Here is a 19,522-nt window from a genome sequence, read left to right on the forward strand (position 1 = left end):
CAGTTCGAGGTTTATAGGGAATGATCTTATTATTTTGTTGGTGTTTAATGAAGATTGTTATGTTGCTTCTTTTGTAAGCCTGGTATGAGTTTAATGTATGTAGCCCCTTTCCCTATGCATAAAGGAAAACCCACTGGCAAATACGCATGCTGCTGTACCTCTATGCTCACAGAAGGCCTGAGTCTCTGCTTCTGGGACCCTGGGGTGAGCTCTCTTTCTCCCTGTGCAGCGCCTCCACCTATGAGGGATCCCAGCGTGGGCGGGATGAATCCTCATAGGACACAATACAATCAGAGCTAACAATAATACACCACACAATATATATGTTTAAGGGATCTTTACTACACACAATGCATGGGATATTAACATACACACACACCTTGGGGTAGCTAGCCCCAAATAACCCTGAGGTGCTTGGGCACCTGTCTACCTGTGTCCAACAAACCTACCTCCCACAAATATATGTCCCAGGGCAGCGCTACCCTCCCTTGGCCAGATAGTGCACACTGGGTACCTTCCTGGGTACTCCAGGTGCAGCTGGCTGATATGGTCCCACACAGTGGGGCCTCCGACAGCAATTTTCCCTCTCGCCAGAGGTCCCGGTCCTCCATGTGGTGTGAGCTCCAGCCGGAGTGTCTCACACAAATGTCCCTGCAACTACAGGCTGGTCCCAGCCTGCATATTGCCGCGTGGACATCCGTCCACCGGTACAGCAATGCGGTAACCAGTATAAAGGGAAGAGTCCCTATCTGGGGCCTTCCCTACAACACTTCAGTAGATGTGGCTCAGGGCCTAGCTGAGGGCCTAAGGGGCAAGATCTGGCCTAATCCAGGAAGCTACTGCTCCCTGGACACTACCTTCCAGCTTGCCGCCTCCGTCAGCTCTGGTTTGCGGGCTCTCCGCTCACGGAGAATACCCTGCTTCTTCAGGCTGCATCCATGCCATTGGCTGGATCAGCCGACGTGATCTCCCCCCGAAGATTCTGGGTCTTGTAGTCCCGCTTCAGTCCGTGTATATACTCGTCATAACAACCAAGAGATGTGTCTGTGAGTGTCATAATCATTATTTTTTTTAAATAAAGCAGTATTATACTATAGAAGCTTTTATGTTATTATTATTTTTTTTTAAAAGGTCTCATCGCTAAGACGATACCATTACATGATTATGTTGAGTGATCACAACAGATAAAGAAAAGAAATAAAAGTATAATAAGGTTTAAATATAAAGAAGCTAAATGTGAGTACAATTCTCCCACGTGAATGCGATTTACCAACCCACCTCACAATATTACACTATTTTTTTCTCTCTCGCCTTTTGTTTTTCTTCTTTCCTTCTTTCCCCTGGATCTATACAACAGAGGATATCTCTGTGCACACTAACATTCTAGAAGGACTCCTTTTCTCAGTATTAGATTTGTACGCTGAAAGTTTGATGCATAATTCTCCTTTTTTGATAGATTTTTTTGTTTTACATTTTCCGGTGTATGACGTAGCAGATATTTTTTCTGCCTTTTTATTATGACGGACCTAATGAGAGAAGCACTAAGTGCCAATGTGGAGTATCGCACCCCGATCTGTCGTTAACTGCCATTCAAGTCGGCGTATGATACCGGCATCACCATTTTGTGAAATCCGATGTAAGAGTTTTAATATTGGGGGCTTTTAAGGAGAGACATTTAGTCAGAGGTGTGGATTTAATATGTAGTTTAACGCCACTGAGGAAAGTCAGAAACAATCTGACTTCAGCAACCTTTGAGAGGATCTCTTCATGTTTGTGTGTTAAACTGATCACCAGAAAAGAAATGTCTGCAGAAGTCAATTCTCCCCTCAGTGCATCCACGAAGAGAAGGGGCTTCAGATGCTGGTGCTGCACTTACAGTATTGTAAATTCTTAGCTCAGAACCCAGGTGATGAACTGAAGAATTATTACTTCCTTAACAGCTCCGATTTAACTTGCTGAATAAGTAGCACTGCTCCTTCATTAAAGGATATCTATTTAAAAGCCCCGGCTTGATTCGGGAGAGGACAGCAGCTGTCGCCAAACATGAGCTGCCAAAATGCATTCCTTTCCTGATGCAACATATTTAAAGACAACAATATAAACAACAAACGTATATATATCCCGTTAAAACATGTCTAAACCACTTGACTTCTCTTCCTTTTTTTTCTGGAGTTTGAACAGCTTTTGCACAAGTTTTGCTTTTGTTTAAAATTAGTGGCATCTCCGAAAGCCATAACTGAATTGCATTCTTGGCATATGATTATAGTTAAATAAGACTATATATATTTTTTTTCATAGCATGGCACATGCTCGATCAGGGATCTGCAGATTGTGACTAAAGTAAAATAAATGACTGCAAAAGTCTTTGCTTTTAAGACACTGATATTTGCAGTGTAACGCTATCTTTTTATCCAGCCATACAGTATGAATCTGTTACCATGGTAAACACTTCTTTAGGGTCACTCAGGGAATTAAACCTTTAACCCTCTGATGCAGTCTTTCAGGATTAAACCGTCTTTCTTCCTTGTAATCACCGAGTACAGAATGTACTGTAAGATCAAACATATTTTGATATTCATTTTCATTAGTAGAAGTCTTTTGTTTTGATCCGTTAAATATTTGTTTTATCTACCTTAAAACATTCATGTACACAAGTATAGCACTCATATTTATTTTACATGCTATATATCATTCATGTCTAATCCTTTGATACACAATCTGTACTGGAGCATGGTAAATAGGGCAAACATACAGTACAAAGAGAAAATCATGCAAATGTCAGCCCAAACCCAAATACAAAATGTACAATAGACATATGGTATTAGAAATAGTTGTTGAATTTCTTGCATATTTCAATATTGTTTTTCTCCATTACTCTTCTATTAAATCACACTTCCAGGTCTGTTGGATCCAGCAAATAAAAAGTGTGAGCTAATCAGTGAAGCATTCCACATGTTTGGAGGCTATGAATAAAAGGAAAGGAGACAAGATGTCTCGTATGAAATAAATACGCAGGCTAACTTTATGTCCTGGAATGTGCACCGTTTATACTGTAATGGTTAGTGTATTCAAAGTATCATCTATGCAACTAAATTGATAGAAAATATCCCTCTGCTCCCAAAAATACATTTGCATCATTGACTATCCATTCAGTCTGCATTTCTCCTATTTCTCACATCTCTGCTCCTGTTGCCCTTTGTGTATTGTAGCTTCACACCTTTCATTGTATTTTCATCACCATTCTGTTTTTATACTTCTCTGGCCTTTGTATCTCTTCCTGACGTTTTCATCACCATTCTGCCTTCATTTTTTTCTCATTTGATTTTTCTGTACTTATCCCTCATTGCTTTTCTTTTCTTCCCATGTCGTACCATATGCTGGTATTTTTCTCAAGTTTCATATCTCTCTCTGTCTCTCTCTCTCGTTCTCTCTCTTTCGTTCTCTCTCTCTCTCATTCTCTCTCGTTCTCGTCTCGCTCTCTCTCTCTTGTTCTCTCTCTATCTCGTTCTCTCTCTCTCGTTCTCTCGTTCTCTCGTTCTCTCTCTCTCGTTCTCTCTCTCATTCTCTCCCTCTCATTCTCTCTCTCTCTCATTCTCTCTCTCTCATTCTCTCTCTCATTCTCTCTCTCTCATTCTCTCTCTCGTTCTCTCTCGTTCTCTCTCTCTCTAGCTGTTTCTCTGTCTAGCTCTTTCTCTCTAGCTGTTTCTCTCTCTCTAGCTCTTTCTCTGTCTAGCTCTTTCTCTGTCTAGCTCTTTCTCTCTCTCTAGCTGTTTCTGTCTAGCTCTTTCTCTCTCTCTAGCTGTTTCTCTGTCTAGCTCTTTCTCTCTGTCTAGCTCTTTCTCTCTCTCTAGCTGTTTCTCTGTCTAGCGCTTTCTCTCTCTCTAGCTGTTTCTCTGTCTAACTCTTTCTCTGTCTGGCTCTTTCTCTGTCTAGCTCTTTCTGTCTCTCTAGCTGTTTCTGTCTAGCTCTTTCTCTCTCTCTAGCTGTTTCTCTGTCTAGCTCTTTCTCTCTGTCTAGCTCTTTCTCTCTCTCTAGCTGTTTCTCTGTCTAGCACTTTCTCTCTCTCTAGCTCTTTCCCTGTCTCTGGCCCTTTATTAATTTAGTAGAGAAGTAGAGGAATGTACCGTTAATGATGTATAAGCTTCCATGCTTCAAGTGAATGCAAGTTCACCTTCTCCCAACATCTCATGTCAGAACAACAACAGTAACAAAATACTTACTTGATATGTTTTTGGGTTGTAACTTCACCGATAATGTATTATTATATGTTTTGTGTCCATAGGTAAAGATCACCCACAGGTGTTTCTTAATATTGATCCAGCCCCCAGTCTGTATGCAGTTTTATGATTGGTAGATTTCTTAAACCAGGCTGAAGATGCATTCCAGGGATGATGGTGTGGTTACTAAAGATGGGCAAATTCGCCCAAATTCGTTTCCCGGATTTTCACTGATGTTACCCCCTAAATCCGTTTTGCGTTGTAAAATCCGAAAATGGATTTGGGCGGTTTAAATCTGCGCAGATTCATCAAAATCCGCCATTGGATACAACCCGTGGAGGGATTTGTAGAATCCGATCCCGCGGAGTGTATTTGTAATAAGAATAAAAAATCCGCAAAACGCGAATTGCCCTTTTTGACATTGATCCGCTGAAATTCGCGGACCTAAGGAACCGGCCGATCCGCTACGGGTCCAAATTCGCCAAAAACATTCGTCCATCTCTAGTGTCTACCGCTGCTTAGTAAATAAATTCTTACTTTAAAGCAGCAGTTCAAGCAATATCCTACATGTGTGTTTTTTTAAATAAATCAGTTCTGTTCTATGAGAAAATACTTGTAGCATTTAAAACATTTAAAAAAAAAGCTGTATGTGCTGTGCACGCGCATAGTAAGTGAAACTTCTTTGTGTGTTGTCAGCAACCTATAAAGTAACAATAATATTATTACTGCTTAGAGCATGAGTAAATTTGATTGGCGGGGTCATGTTTATTGGCAGCAGTGCAGTGGCAGCAGTATCGGCATCATGGATGTTGAGCGGGTGGGGGAGCTAACGGGTGGGGGTGGGGGAGGGGGGGAATAGGCACATCATTCATGGGCGGTGTTCGGCGCATCACTGGGGTGTGTGTCAGTCAGTGTGTGTGTCAGAGTGTGTGCGTGCGGCAGAGTGTGCGTGCGTGCGTCAGAGTGTGCGTGCGTGGTCAGAGTGTGCGTGCGTGGTCAGAGTGTGCGTGCGTGCGTCAGAGTGCGTGCGTGTTTCAGTGTGCATGCGTGTGTGCGCATGTGTCAGTGTGTGCGCATGTGTCAGTGTGTGCGTGCGTGTCAGTGTGCGCGTCAGTGTGTGCGTGTGTGCGTCAGTCAGTGTGTGTGTCAGTCAGTGTGTGTGTCAGTCAGTGTGTGTGTGTGTGTGTCGCCGCCACCGCATATGTTTTTAGTGTGGGGGGGAGCAGAGTGTGGGGGAAGCGGCGGCCGTTAGGAGCGGCGCCGGCGGCTATCGCCGCTGCCGCATGTCACAGCAGGCTTGTGGGGGACCGGGGGGGGGGGGGGAGCCGTGACGTCACTTCCGTTTCACATTTCGTCTCCCATCTCTCCAGTTTTGTCCCATCATAACTAGGTGCCACTAAAGAAGTTTCACTTCAAAATGGTTTAAAGACATTTTTAATGTTTCTAATGTAGGAAGCATTTCCAAAGTGACAGTCCCCTTCCCCTTCTGTTGTTTGGTATAGGAAATGCCTAATGGTTTAGGTGTTTGTGGGTATTCTGAGCCTTTAAACATCTAGTGGGTTTATACCCGTGAACATAGGGCTGTGTATATCTGGGGTTCAGCACATTGTGTCATTTTTGTCACCCAGTTTCACACAGTACCACCTTTCATTACACTGAAGGGCAGGTGCTTGCCTATGTTATATGGAGGGGGATATGTTTTACTCTCTAGGAGCTACTACAGTATAGACACACTACACGATTACTGATACTTGGCTATATACAAAGATAATGGGCACACCTGCTACTGTATGGATGAACTTATATACAGTTCAAATGTAGTACTACTCAGCACCTATTAGGTTTTACTTCTTTGTTTCTCTCATTTATCAAATAAAAGTTTATTATTTTCCAAATCAGTGGAGGAAGAGTGCTTGCTAGAGGATTCTTTCTCTTTATGTGTTCTACTATATAAACTATACAATATATATCCTATACAAGAGTAACATGAAAGTAAACATAACAATGTGTAATTTAACTCTTATCGCAATGCATTGCCTGGCCCTCTGGCAGCACATGAGTTAAAGCATAAAACGATTTATTCTGGATTATTTTTTAGACTTTATTTAAATATTACATGGCCACCTGAATACTTTCATCTAGTCTGCAGTAGAATGCACAAGAAGTAGCCTTTGTGTTGCCTCTCAAGCAGGCATTTTGCTCTGTCTATTGCTGGGGCTTCAGAAATCAGTATTATCTGCCACGGTAAGAGTTATTGCTAAAATGGAGCACCACCATGGAAGGTATTCATGTATAGTGCCTAGAAGACCCTGCGGCACTGAAAGGGTTATAGAAAAGGTGACATCTATCTGGAAAATGCCGTTTACATGTATTATTTGTGTGATATTTTATTGTACTTTCACACTATGTGATTGGCCAACAGGCCCCTATAACAGGTTAGATAAATGATAAGTAGATCCAATATTTACCCATTTGTATGCAACAGAGGCCAGGTGGCATTGATTGATTGTGCTTAGCTGGTTATTTTGGTTAAAAAAGTACAGATGCAGTAGGTACAATAACTAGTTTGGTCCGCCCCTTTTTACTATATATGTTAGTGTATGTACTAGAGTTGTGTACAATCATATTATGTTTTTATTATGCACACTGTAGAGCCAATACCATAAAATTGCAAGTGATACAATATGGCTTATTTCTTCTCTTATCACATAACATACTAATGCTAATTAGTGTTGTATGACATGATCTTTTTAAATATCTAAATGTTAAGAAATACAGTAATACCTCTGCAATAATACCGCTTACTTCTGCCATAATGACCAACTCTCCCTATTCTTGAGGGAGACACCCTGATTTTTAGCTTAAAAGTGTATAAGTTTTCTCTAAATTGTATTCCCTCGTTCCTATGGTAGTCAATTGATGTTTTAGAATCTCCCTCATTTTCATCCCATATCTCCCCAAAAGAAGCTTTCAAATGTTGGTGAGTGTGACTACTGCTCTGAGATTAATAATCTTTATCACTTATTGAACTTCAGTGAATCTAGCATCAGTAGACAAGAGTGAACTGAACAAGTAATGGGGGGAAAAAAAGATTTCGCTATAGGATTATTTCGCAGATGCATCCAGCAAAATATATACATATATATGATTCCTATATTAAGCATTATGTGAAAAGTGGAACATTTAATAAATACACACAATTTCATTCTAAGACAATGCGGATATATTGTTTTTCTTTTTCTGAAGGTGATATATGCACTGAATACTAAAGTTGATGAATATGAAGTCAATACCCTTGCCCTGAAAGAAGCCCATCAAGATGAAATTGATCACATTTCCACTGAGACAAGGGAAACGATTCTCCAATATGAAAGCAAAGTAGGAGAGGAGCAAAACTTGCTACTGCGTATACAGAAACTTGAAGAGGTCCTGGAGAAGAATAACATGATAAAGGAGCAAACTTTAGCTGATGTTAACATGTCCAAACAACAAGCAGAAGAAAGGGAACTTAGAACAAAATCTGAGCACACTGAAAAGATCACAGCTTTATCCGAGGAGATGTTGACCATGAAAACTGACTTTGAAAAACAGCTTCTGCACCTCAATCAGGAGGCCGATTCTCTTAGAAAGGTGTGTAAATCATTTGAAAAAGAGAAATCAGGTGAGAAATTAAATGAGAAACTTAACATAGAGGTCCAGACCTTAATTAAAGAAGTGGAGACCCTTAAAACTGAGAACCGGAAACTCTCAGAGGAGTATGCACAGAAGACAAGTAAACTGCACAGCAACTACAATAAAGAAAGGGAGAACTTGAGAAAGGCTTTGCAACGGTCAGTTACCGAAACACTAAAGCAATGGCAGCAGAAGGAACAAGAGCAGAGGAAAAGCAGTCAGGCCAAAGAGACTGCCATGCAAAAGGAAGCAAAGCAGCTAAAAAGTGACCTTGAGACAAAGGCACAGAATATCAAAGAGTTAAAAAAGAAGATGAAAGAAAGAATACAGGTACCGTATACTTATCTGTTCTGCATAGTAACTAAGATTAACTTGTTACAATGTGAATAATATTAATTTGTTCTCTTAAACTTGTTTTATTCCACTACTATTACTTTTGTTGCCCAAGGGCACTGTATGAAACTGCATGAAAATATTTGTATATGTAACCCCTCTCAATGGGGTTACCAGGTTTCTGTGAGGGGTTAATAGTGGGCTAGTGTGTGCTGGGCCCGACCCTGTGTTACCATGGGGATACTGATGTCGAAAGAGATATGTAAGATACGGGGAAGGGTCTTGAAGTCAGGTTCCCAGAGAACAAGAAGAGAGGAGCCTCAGGGAGAGTAGATAGGGATGTTCATAAAGTAATAGCATAGACCAGGTCCCACTTCTTTATTATGTTGTAGATAGGGACAGTGCCCCTCTAAGTTAGAAGAAGGATAATGGAGTCTAACATATCTAAAAGATGGGAAAACTACATGTCACAGAGGGCCTCTAGGAAGACAATAAGGGACAATAGCACTGTGTCCTAATTTATTGTGTATTGCTTATATATATCTATATAGATATATATAATATATATTGTGTTAAGTATAGAGTGTTTTCTTTAAGAGTAAGGGACACTGGGTTAAGGTTGCCCAGGGGTCATAAAGCACAGGTTAATATATTCATAAGTTCTTATATTAGTCTCAGTGTTCAATGTGGAAGCCATTTGGGTCAATATTATTGTCAGCACTGTGTTGGAGCTCTTATCTCAAAATGGCATGTAGTCGCATTGCTGGCCTGTTAAGGGTGAACCATTTGTGAGGTATGTGTGTAATATACAAAGAAAACTTGAAAGTAGCGGGAACAGGCCTCCAGGTTGTCTGTTATTTGGTTGCGCTATAACAGTCCGGAAAGTATCTGAATCTGTGGGCTCTTCTTCTTTCTCTCTCTGTGTGCAAGGGATGAGTTTCTGCTGCCTCTTACTTTCTCTCTCGTTGGCTAGAATGTCTCCTACAAGCCTCCCCTTTCACCTCTGTAAGTGTCAGCCTATCCAGGAGAAGGAACATGGGGTGTGCCAAGGGTGTGGATCACAAAATAAGTCTACATAATTCTCTGCCATTTAGAAAAAGGTAGAGGAGATTGGCACTGGCCAACATTGAAGACTTAAAATGCATCTGCAAGAGTTTCTAACTGTAGGTCTAATCTCTTGAGTCAAGGGGTGCTTACGCATTCCTGATAGTGGTAGCCAGAAAAAAGAGTGGTGTAGTATGCATGTGTATTGATTACCATACCCTGAAAAAATGAACCACTCCCGATCGTTACACTATGCCCCAAATTGAAGATGTATTAGACTGCCTCACAGGAAGCAAGTGGTTTTCAATCCTTGACCTTAGGAGTGGGTACTATCAAATCTCCATGAACAGCCAGGAAAAGGGAGAAGAAGGCTTTCATCTGCCCATTTGTGTTCGAACGCATGCCCCAGGGAGTGCCGGCTACTTTCTAGAGACTGATGGAATTAGTGATGGGGACATGAACCTCCTGGAGGTATTATTGTACCAAGGTGACATTGCAATCTTCGGAAAAACTTTAGAAGGACATGAAACCAGCCTGATGAAGATATTGAAATGATTGAGTGACTGTGGTATGATGCTGTCCTTGGATAAATGCCAGCTCTGCAGAACCGCTGTTACCTACAGATGCAACTGCCGGTTGTAGACAGCTTGCCAAGGAAATCTGTGACCATCTCCCAGTAACTCGTGAGATGGTCCACAGCAGGCTGTAACAACCCATCGGATTAACACAGCGAGTGGGTTGGGGGGGCCTGCATTTGAATGGGACTCGCAGCCCGGTAGTATTTACACAGCGTGAGTCCCATTCAAATGCAGGGACCCCAGCTGTGTTGATACTATGGGCCATTAGTCTGGCTGCAGGAATCTCGCGGTGTGGGATGAGTTTAAGTGCAGAATTCTCAAGGTAAGCAGTCTACAACCGGCAGTTGCACCTGTATGTGGCACATATTGTCTCTGACAAAGGAATTGTCACAGACCCTTCAAAGTTGGAGGCAAAGCCAAGGCAATGATCTGAACTAAGGTAATTCCTGGGTTTTTGTGGTTACTGTAGAAGATTCATTTTCAACTTCTCAGTAGTAGTTGAGGCACTGACCCAACTGACAAAAGAATACCGTACTTTCTATCTCGTGGGGGTGGGGTGATCAAGGGCAATAGTAAACAAGACTATTTGAAGACATTGGAACCAGCGGCGGATTTGAAAATCCGTCGCTCCATGGCACTTAGCTGTTGCGGCCACCTCCTTGCTGCTGCCCCCCTCCTCCTTGTGAACTGCAGCATCAAATGACGCAGCGGACATCACCACGTGACGTTGTATGGCATTGCCATGGTAACGTGGCATAATGACTTTATTTGACGCTGCGACAACGTGTTGCCATGGCAGCTAGATGTTGTGTGACGTCTTGTTGGTTGAGAAGGAGGGCGGCAAGTAAGGAGGTGGCCGCAACAGCTAAGTGACTTCCCATCAAACCAGAGAGCACAACAAAAGTATATGCGGGCCTTATAGAAATCCGACACTGGTTGGAACCCTTCTCTCTAACCCACCTGTTTTTGCTGACCCCAAGAAGCCATATATACTCCCATGTGGACAGGCCTGCCAACAGGGGGGAGTCTGCCAGGGTTGGCGTCCCAGGCCCCGTGAGTCAGGGGGCCCGGCCACCCGGGCCCCCTGCGCAGCCGTGCCCGTTTCATCAAAAAAAAAGTCAGAAAAAAAAATGCCGCCGATCCCTGTTCGCATGCACGCACGCGCGTGCCAGTGAAACAAAAATGCGCAGGGAATGCAAGGTGCCCGGCCCTGCATGTGGATGCTAATTTAGAAGGACTAGGAGCAGTGCTATACCAAGAACACTTCAAAGGACTGCTACTTGTAGCATTTGTGAGCAGATGACTTGTGCCGTCTGAAACAAATTACCCAGTCGACATGCTTTAATTCCTGGCACTAAAGTGGGCAGTTGTCAACATGTTACCTGATTACTTGTATGGAGCACTGTTTGTGGTTCACACCGATAACAATCCCCTCACCTATATCCTCTCTTCAGCTAAATTGGATGCCATGGGACGCAGATGATTAGCTGTTCTTGCTACTTACAATTTTAGCTTGAAATATCAAACTGGGAGAAAGAACATCAATGCTTATACATTGTCCCGGATTCCCTGCGATACCAGGTAAATCAATCAACATGAAGAAATTCCAGCACCAAGGGTGCAGGCTATGTGTCAGAAGATTGAACTCCCACGTGGGGTGACTTCTACCAATATTGAAAGGATGGGGCTATCTCCAAATGATATACCAACAGTATATAGTCACCCTGTTAGTCTGACTGTGAATGGACTACCCCGGAAGGATTTGAGGGAAGCTCATCAACTTGACTCCAGGATGAAAGGGATATGGTCGATGTTGCAGTGAGGATGCAACGACAAATGGGTTGTCTGAGGGTAGGCTTTATTCAGCCTCAAAACATAAAAAGAGCTTACATTCAGCTTAATTAGAGCAACAAAGCAAAAATGCCTAGTACCTATCTGGAGTGCTGGCTATTACATTGGTTAGTCCCTAACTATATGTTGGAGGGCTAAGCCCCTTAAAAACTGTGACAAATAGAGTCAGCGATAGGTAAGTTTACCTTTTGGCTCCCGGCTTCATCCTGGCTGGAGTAAGAGGGGAGAGCCCAAGAGGGGAGAGTGCAGAGTTCCAAGGTGCTTACATCCCTGGATCAGAGAGCCCCAGGATGTGTGTGCTCCTGGTTCACACACCGAACACAGACTGACCTGAGATCTAGGCTTTTAAAGCCCTTTAATAAGCACACAGAGAACAGACTAATTAACTCAGTCTGCTCTCAGGCTGGAATTTACCCTGGTCACTGCTGAGCTCAACAGCTATCACTAGATAGGGAATCTATCCTGTCACAGCTGGCTTTCCGAAAAAAATTAACCCGTCTCGTCTCTTAGAAAGACAAACACCCAGCTGTCGGAATGGGGCATTTTGCCATGGCCATTTGGCAGCGACCAAATTGTCACCGGCGCTCCGCCACCTGGACGACTCACCACAGGTTGTCTTGCCGCCAGTGCTCTGCCGCCAGGATGACATCGCAGGTCATCCTGCCACCAGTCACCTCGCCACCATCTTTAAAATGTTCTCCACAGCCGTAGGGCACCTCTGGCGGCCACCGCTCTGACAGCATTTGTGAACATGCCCGTCTATACACTCAGCAGGACACGCAGGATGATCGCTATCAGTCAGGACACATTTTTTTTATTTCCCGCTGGAAATGTAAAAATCTGTCCTGGCTACTGGCGGACGTCCTGAGTGTCCTGTTGAGCACACACATAGGCACGCTCATAAATGAGGTGCCCTGCAGTTGGCCGGGAGGACATTTAAAGATGGCAGCTGGGAGGACAGTTAAAGATGGAAGGTGACCGATAGCAAGACGACCTGCGGTGAGTAGTCCTGGTGGCGGAGCGTCGGTGGTGATTTGGTCATGGCCAAATAGCTGCGGCCAAATGTCCTATACCATACAAACATGCCACTGAAGCATCTGGGTCAGTCAATAGGGGAAATAAAGAGCGCTATGACATGCGTGTCCAAAACCAAGAGAGAGGATCTTGGTAAGAAATCTTGGGATAACAGGAAAGCACAAAATTGCTGACCGGTGGAAGGCAGCGCCCTACCTAGTAGTAAAGAGTGACTTACCGGTATACAAGGTGATGCCCAAGAAAGTACTGTGCCTATCAGAACACTCCACCAGCATCATTTTAGTAAAGTGCCCAGCCCAGAACAAGGGCCCCTACTAAATCTCCTACCACCCGGGCGAGGGGGCAACTCAATAAGGATCCGGATCAAAATAATCATCCAACTGCTACGTGTGAGAGGAACCAACGTGATGAGTCTGACAGTGAGGGAGTGTATGGTGAGCAAAGGATACTATGTCATTTGTCTAGTGTGATGGATGTTGATGATGCTAACTCTCGACCACAGAATGGCCTAGCCCAGGGTTCTCCACCTAGTGCCCAGAGTGAAATGGATCCTGAGGCTAGGTACAGTTGTAACAGTCTGAGAGGCACACATAGAGACAGCCCAGGTGACAGTGAGAGGGACTTATGAGAGGCAGACTGACACTCAGAGGTGAAAGAGGAGGTTTGTAGGAGACAGCTAGCCAAGGAGAGAGAAAGTGACAGACAGCATGATAAAAACACATCCACTATACACAGAGTAATAGAGACATCCAGATACTTGCTGGACTGTTAAAGTGCAACCGGATAACAGACAGCTGGGAGGCCCTTCCCTGCAACATTCGAGTATCCTTTGTGTATTTCACAAACACCTCACAAATGTTTCACCCTTAGCAGGCCTGCAACGTGACTACACACCATTTTGAGATAAGCGCTCCAACGCAGGGCTGGCAAAAATATTGGCCTAAGTGGCTTCCACATTGATCACTGGAACTAATATAAAGGACAATAGTGCAGCGTCCTCATATATTATGTATTGTATATATATAATGTATTCTTTTAGAGTAAGGGCCGCCGGGTTAAGGCTGCCCACGGGTCGTAAAGCACCGGTTATTAATATATAAATAAGTCTCACTTGGTTTTATTCAAAGGGGTCAAAACATGGTGTACTAAGGGAGGATGGACTCAGGCCCGGCCATAGCACATATAGATGGTGGAAATAGAGGAGTTACATAAAAATGAAAAATGAAATAAATCTTAAAAAATGTAGAATCTTTTTAGGACTTGGAAATGCAGCTGAGACAAAAAAGCCAGGAGGTGGTGGAATCAAAGGCCATGCTAACACATGCAATAGACGAACTCTCTGTGGCAAAACATAGACTTCTACAGCAAGAGAATGAGATCCACAATCAAACAGGTAGGAAGTTCTGTTGCCGTCTTTATTAATATTATGAGATGTTTATGATAGTCTATTTTGTGGTAAAACAATAAAGATATTCTATGTGTTGACAGAACAGATGGAGAGCATGTCAAGCACACAAAAAGCTGCTGTCACTGAATTAGCAGAATTAAGAAGTCAATTATTCCAGCTGCAGCAGAAGACATCTATCAAATCATACACAAGCAAAAAAGAGAATGGAGATGCCTTCAATTTAAAACAGGTATTATAATAAATTAATTAGATAGGAATACTTACTCCTGAGCAAACAATGTTATAGATGAATATATACAGTAGAACAAAAACTATTACTCTGTGTCAGGTTATACCCTGGGTCAATGTATAGTACGGCTGGTTACATACTCTGTGTCAGTGTCTCGTGTCGTCATATTAAACACCGCACTATACACTGACACGTAGTATATTTTGATTGCACTACACACTGACAGAGCATAACCTGCCAGTACTACACACTGACACGGACAGGTTATGCTATATGTCAGTGTATACAGGTATTTGTGGCCCTTTAACAATGACACTGGTCAATTCTGTCTCCAGCTCCCAGTCACGTTGGCCACCCCTGCCTTACTTTCTGTAAAAAAAAACAATCCTATAAAATGACTGTACAGACATCACAGACCAAGCAGAGACAAAAGTATTTGGGCTGTTAATTTAATAATATAACTCAAAGTAGCAATAATGCTTCTTATTTTTTATGCCATTATAAATTGCCTAAACTTTTCAAAATAGGTACCCGCTTGGGATCCAGTCACTGCTTTTGTTAAGCACGTGCTTTGTACAAACACATTGTTCTGAAGTGTCCATTAGATTTTTCTTTCTAGCATAGGAAATATTAGGTAATTTTTTCCCCCACGTTCCAAGCCCTTGGGTTGGGATACCTTAGCATGAAATATCTTCAGAATGTGTGGAGCATCTCTGTTTATGACCGATGTGATCATACAGTACATTGGGAATCCTTTTTGTCATAATTACATTAAACAAATACCTGAACATGTTGCCTCCTGTAAGAAATCTATTTTTTCATCTTTTTAACATCAGAGCCTGTGAGTATCCCAGAGAAAAATCTAGCTATTAACCGGCAGCCCCAGTTCGCAAGATATTTTTAATCCTCTGGAAATGAATACTTGTCTGGGAGCAACAATAAAGGAGCTGTGGCCAGCCCAGATATGTTGTGGCTTTCTAATAGGTAGTTAAGCATAATAACTGTAATTTTTCAGTGTAAGGCCTACAGTATCTGTTAACTAACTCCAGGTCACGTGTGAGCGTGATCCATTCCTGGCCTAGTTTTTTACTTCCATTTGTTGATATAATAGCGGAATAGTGGATTTTAGAACTTTGTTATAGTTACATAGTTACATAGTAGATGACGTTGAAAAAAAACATGCATCCATCAAGTTCAATCTATGCTAAATTTAGACAACAGATACTTTATCCTATATCTATACTTATTGATCCAGAGGAAGGCAAACAAAAAAACATCCAATATATCATCCAATGATATCTCATAAGGGGAAAAATAAATTCCTTCCTGACTCCAAGAATTGGCAATCGGATTAATCCCTGGATCAACATCCTTCCCATGTTTACTTATTTGGTTTATCCCTGTATACCTTTCCCATCTAAAAAGATGTCCAACCTTTTTTTGAACAAATCTATTGTATCTGCCATCACAGTCTCCATGGGTAATGAATTCCACAATGTAATTGCCCTTACTGTAATTAACCCTTTCCTTTGTTGCTGGTGAAATCTCCTTTCCTCCAACCTTAAGGGATGACCCTGAGTCCTTTGTACTGTCCTTGGGATAAATAGTTATTTTGAAAGCTCCTTGTACTATCCCCAAATATATTTGTATATAGTTATCATATCCCCTCTTAGACGCCTCTTTTCTAATGTAAATAAATCTAATTTTGCTAGCCTCTCCTCATAAATTAGATTATCCATCCCCTTTATTAATTTGGTGGCTCTTCTCTGCACTCTCTCTAGTTCCATAATGTATTTTCTAAGGAGTGGTGCCCAAAATTGTACTCCATATTCAAGGTGTGGTCTTACTAATGCTTTGTAAAAGGGCATCATTATGTTAACTTCCCTTCCATCCATTGTCCGTTTAATGCAAGATAGAAAGATCTTGTTTGCCTTTGCAGCTGCTGCATCACTTTGGGCACTATTGCTAAGCCTGCTGTCTACAAGCACTCCTAGACCTGAAGATCTAAAGAAAAACATGGAGCAGTTTAGCAGATTAGATATTTTATTTATAATGTCTACCATGTATACTTTTATAGTTGCTGAAAGAAGATACAGTTCAGAAAGAGGAAATAATGAAACAGTACAAAGAAGAAATCTGTAAAATCAAACGCCAGAAAGATGAAGAAAAAATCCATCTGAAAGAGCAGCTGGTGAAGGGCCTAGAAGATCTAGCGAAAAATCATACCTTGGAAATAAAAGCAATTCAATCCTCCATGGAGACGGAAAGAATACAATTGCAGAAAGTAGGAATTCTACTGAGCACTGTTTTTCCCCCCTATGCAAACACCCATATGTGTCACCACTCGCATACAGTAACTTTAACACATGCTGGATCATTTATAATCTCTCTTCTGATGTTGTTGGTAAACCACACTACCCTAAAGCAGAGAGAGTCTTTGATTAGTAATCCACTCATGTTCTGTACTGTAGATTAGTAGACTGTTAAGAAATACATGTGAATCCAAGAGAAATCGAGGGAAAGAGATTACAAATCTCTTTCCCTCGATTTATCTTGGATTCACATGTATTTCTTAACAGTCTACTATATATATATATATATATATATATATATATATATATATATATATATATATATATATATATACAAAACAACCTTCAACCTTCAAAACAACCTTCAACAATACGTGAAGAGACACCTGGTGCACAAAAATAAGCACACGTAAGATATATGCTAATAGGAGTCGTTACAATATACTTTGCCTATCCTATTAGCATATATCCCAGGTATCTCAGGTGGGCTTTTTTTTGAGCGCAGGTGTCTCTCCACGCGTTGTTTGAAGGTGGCTTTGAGTGGATATATATAGTACTTGGGACTCTAGTAAAACAGGTTTCTCTCTCGCGAATGTGGGATGGCGGCTGGTGGTATTGCACACGAAGGTCACTTTTTAAACCCAAGCAGCTCGTAACGGCGGCTGTGAAGGAACGCCATATTCATGGCGAAAAATTTGCTAATCTCTAGTGATACCCTTTGTATATGCACAAGAATACACTTTAAGAAAAGCGTTTGAGAACTTTAATCTAAACATCAGGCCAAGGAGTACTGATCTGCAAATTAGTATGACAAAGTTAAGATGCAGAAAGTCAGTCATGGTACAGATCAGGAGAGCTCAGGAGGTTGCAGTTCGCCATGAAGATTCTTAGTAAGAAGTTTTATTTTGCGCAGAAGTTAGTCAGAAGATAGAACAAAAATGTGTTTAGACATATCAGACCTCGCCATTTTCTTGGAAGAGACTCATGCACAAAGCAGAATGTGACAACGGTTGGATTGGTCATTTTGTCTGACATCCTCTCTTTATAAAATACAAAAAACAGAGCTTGTACTGACCTTGTGCTAATAATTGTAACTTGTGCTCGGGTCCAGTAACTTCACCATCAGGTACAATACACCATCACTCCTAAAGGTAAAAATTCAAACTTGCTACCTCATTAGTTGATTCCAAAAAATTAATTTATTACGAAAAAGTCAATTTACAAAAATCAATTTAACCAAGGTAAATAACTTCACTAAAAGTCTAATAGCAAGTTTAAAAATAAGAGTTACATAGTCACCAACACGGATTTCCAAAGCAACACTAGGGTTTCAGGGCTTCCTTGCCCTTTCCTCAGGATGCCGTGAAACATTAGTTTTGCTTTGGATATTTCTTGTACCTCTTTTTTTTAAACTTGCCATTAGACTTTTTGTGAAGTTATTTGCCTTGATTACATTGAATTTTTGTACATTTACTTTTTTTAATAAATATTTTTTTTGGACTCAACTAATGAGCAAGTTTTGATTTTTATCTTTATGAATGCTTGTCTTATTTAAATGTAATTACAGACTATGGACACAGGAAAAGATTTATACTGCTGCACATGTACAGTATATTTTCAAACTAAAAATCTTGATTCCATATTGTTAAAATGTTGTGAAGCTCTTTTTATAACACTTTTCGTGCAATTCGGTGTATCATTAAAAGTGTGGCACGGTCCGCACACATGAGCGGGATATAATCCAAGTGAGTCGTAAATTATGTACATTTTGGACGGATGACCTGTCGTTTTTAGAATTCAATAGTGATTAAGTATCTGTTTTATACTGTCAGTTTTGAAGGAATATATAAAGCTTCTGAAGAGGGACAATGTGATGGGAGTGTGGGTTATAAAATTGTTTTGGTGAAATGTTGGGGTAAAAATATTGGAAATGTAAAGATCGAACAACTTTTCTGGTAAGTTCTTGCACAGAGCTTTAGATCGATGGGGTAGCAAAAATGGAGTAGCAAAAACGTTGTGGGAGATATAGAGCCTGACAGATGGACAGACACTTGTATATTATGTATATACTGTATATGGGTGATGAAATAGGGTCTAAAGTTTAGGTCAATTGACAACTGGATACGTAGCAACATATATAAAACCTGACAACTATGTTGTACCTTTAAATATTTAAAAACAATATGTGTATTTAATCATTTGGATCTTTACATTGTAATGTTTTTAGACGGTTTCCATGATGTTTATATACATGTACAAATTGTTGCAGAAACACCAAATGGAACTAGAAGAACTGAGAAAGGAGATGGACTGTGAAATAAATCAGTTAAAAGAGGAGAAAGAAGCACTCTGTGTGAAACTTCAAGATTCTCTATGTAAGGTACTGCCAGACACTTAAAAAAAACTTTTTTTTGTGTAAAATGTCTGTTGGTGCCTTAATACCTTGTTTTCCCCTAAACTGAACATGGTTCAGCAATAATGAATAATAACAATAATGACTATACACCTCCACCTGGTATAACATCTTAGAGAACAGAGGATTACAGTAAAACTTTGGCTGGCGGCAGGAAATATCACTAGGTCCATATTCACTAAAGAGTGCTAAGCTTTAGGATGTCTTAACTCCTACTAACTTAAAAGCAAGTTTGAGTGTGCTAAAGAATAGCACCCTATAGTGCACATGGTCCTAAATGCACTCTACGACCTCTATTCAATGTATTGCTATTTCTCCTTTGCTAAGGAAGATTTCAGCTCCATTCATTCCCCTGATCTTGGGAATGGAGGTTAAATGTTCTTGAGTGTGATTTTTTTTTTTTCCTCACGAGAGGGTACACCCTCTGGCT

The 19,522-nt window shown here is 41.3% G+C and overlaps 1 protein-coding gene across 5 annotated transcripts in view; it reads left to right on the forward strand.

Annotated features, from left to right (window-relative positions):
• Nucleotides 1–19,522, forward strand: part of FAM184B (family with sequence similarity 184 member B) — a 67,909-nt gene that overhangs the window by 21,132 nt on the left and 27,255 nt on the right. For 4 of the 5 annotated variants that reach the window (XM_075568869.1, XM_075568898.1, XM_075568879.1 and 1 more), the window contains 5 exons: nucleotides 7,464–8,219; nucleotides 13,988–14,123; nucleotides 14,219–14,367; nucleotides 16,445–16,651; nucleotides 18,949–19,059. In XM_075568869.1, the coding sequence (XP_075424984.1) occupies nucleotides 7,464–8,219; nucleotides 13,988–14,123; nucleotides 14,219–14,367; nucleotides 16,445–16,651; nucleotides 18,949–19,059 (1,359 nt within the window). Of the gene's footprint in view, nucleotides 1–1,152; nucleotides 1,237–1,456; nucleotides 1,637–2,899; nucleotides 3,059–7,463; nucleotides 8,220–13,987; nucleotides 14,124–14,218; nucleotides 14,368–16,444; nucleotides 16,652–18,948; nucleotides 19,060–19,522 lie in introns of those variants that run through there. The other variant, XM_075568888.1, reaches the window with a different exon arrangement.

The sequence above is a fragment of the Ascaphus truei genome, chromosome 1 (assembly GCF_040206685.1).
Source record: "Ascaphus truei isolate aAscTru1 chromosome 1, aAscTru1.hap1, whole genome shotgun sequence".
NCBI classification, from domain to species: Eukaryota; Metazoa; Chordata; class Amphibia; order Anura; family Ascaphidae; genus Ascaphus; species Ascaphus truei.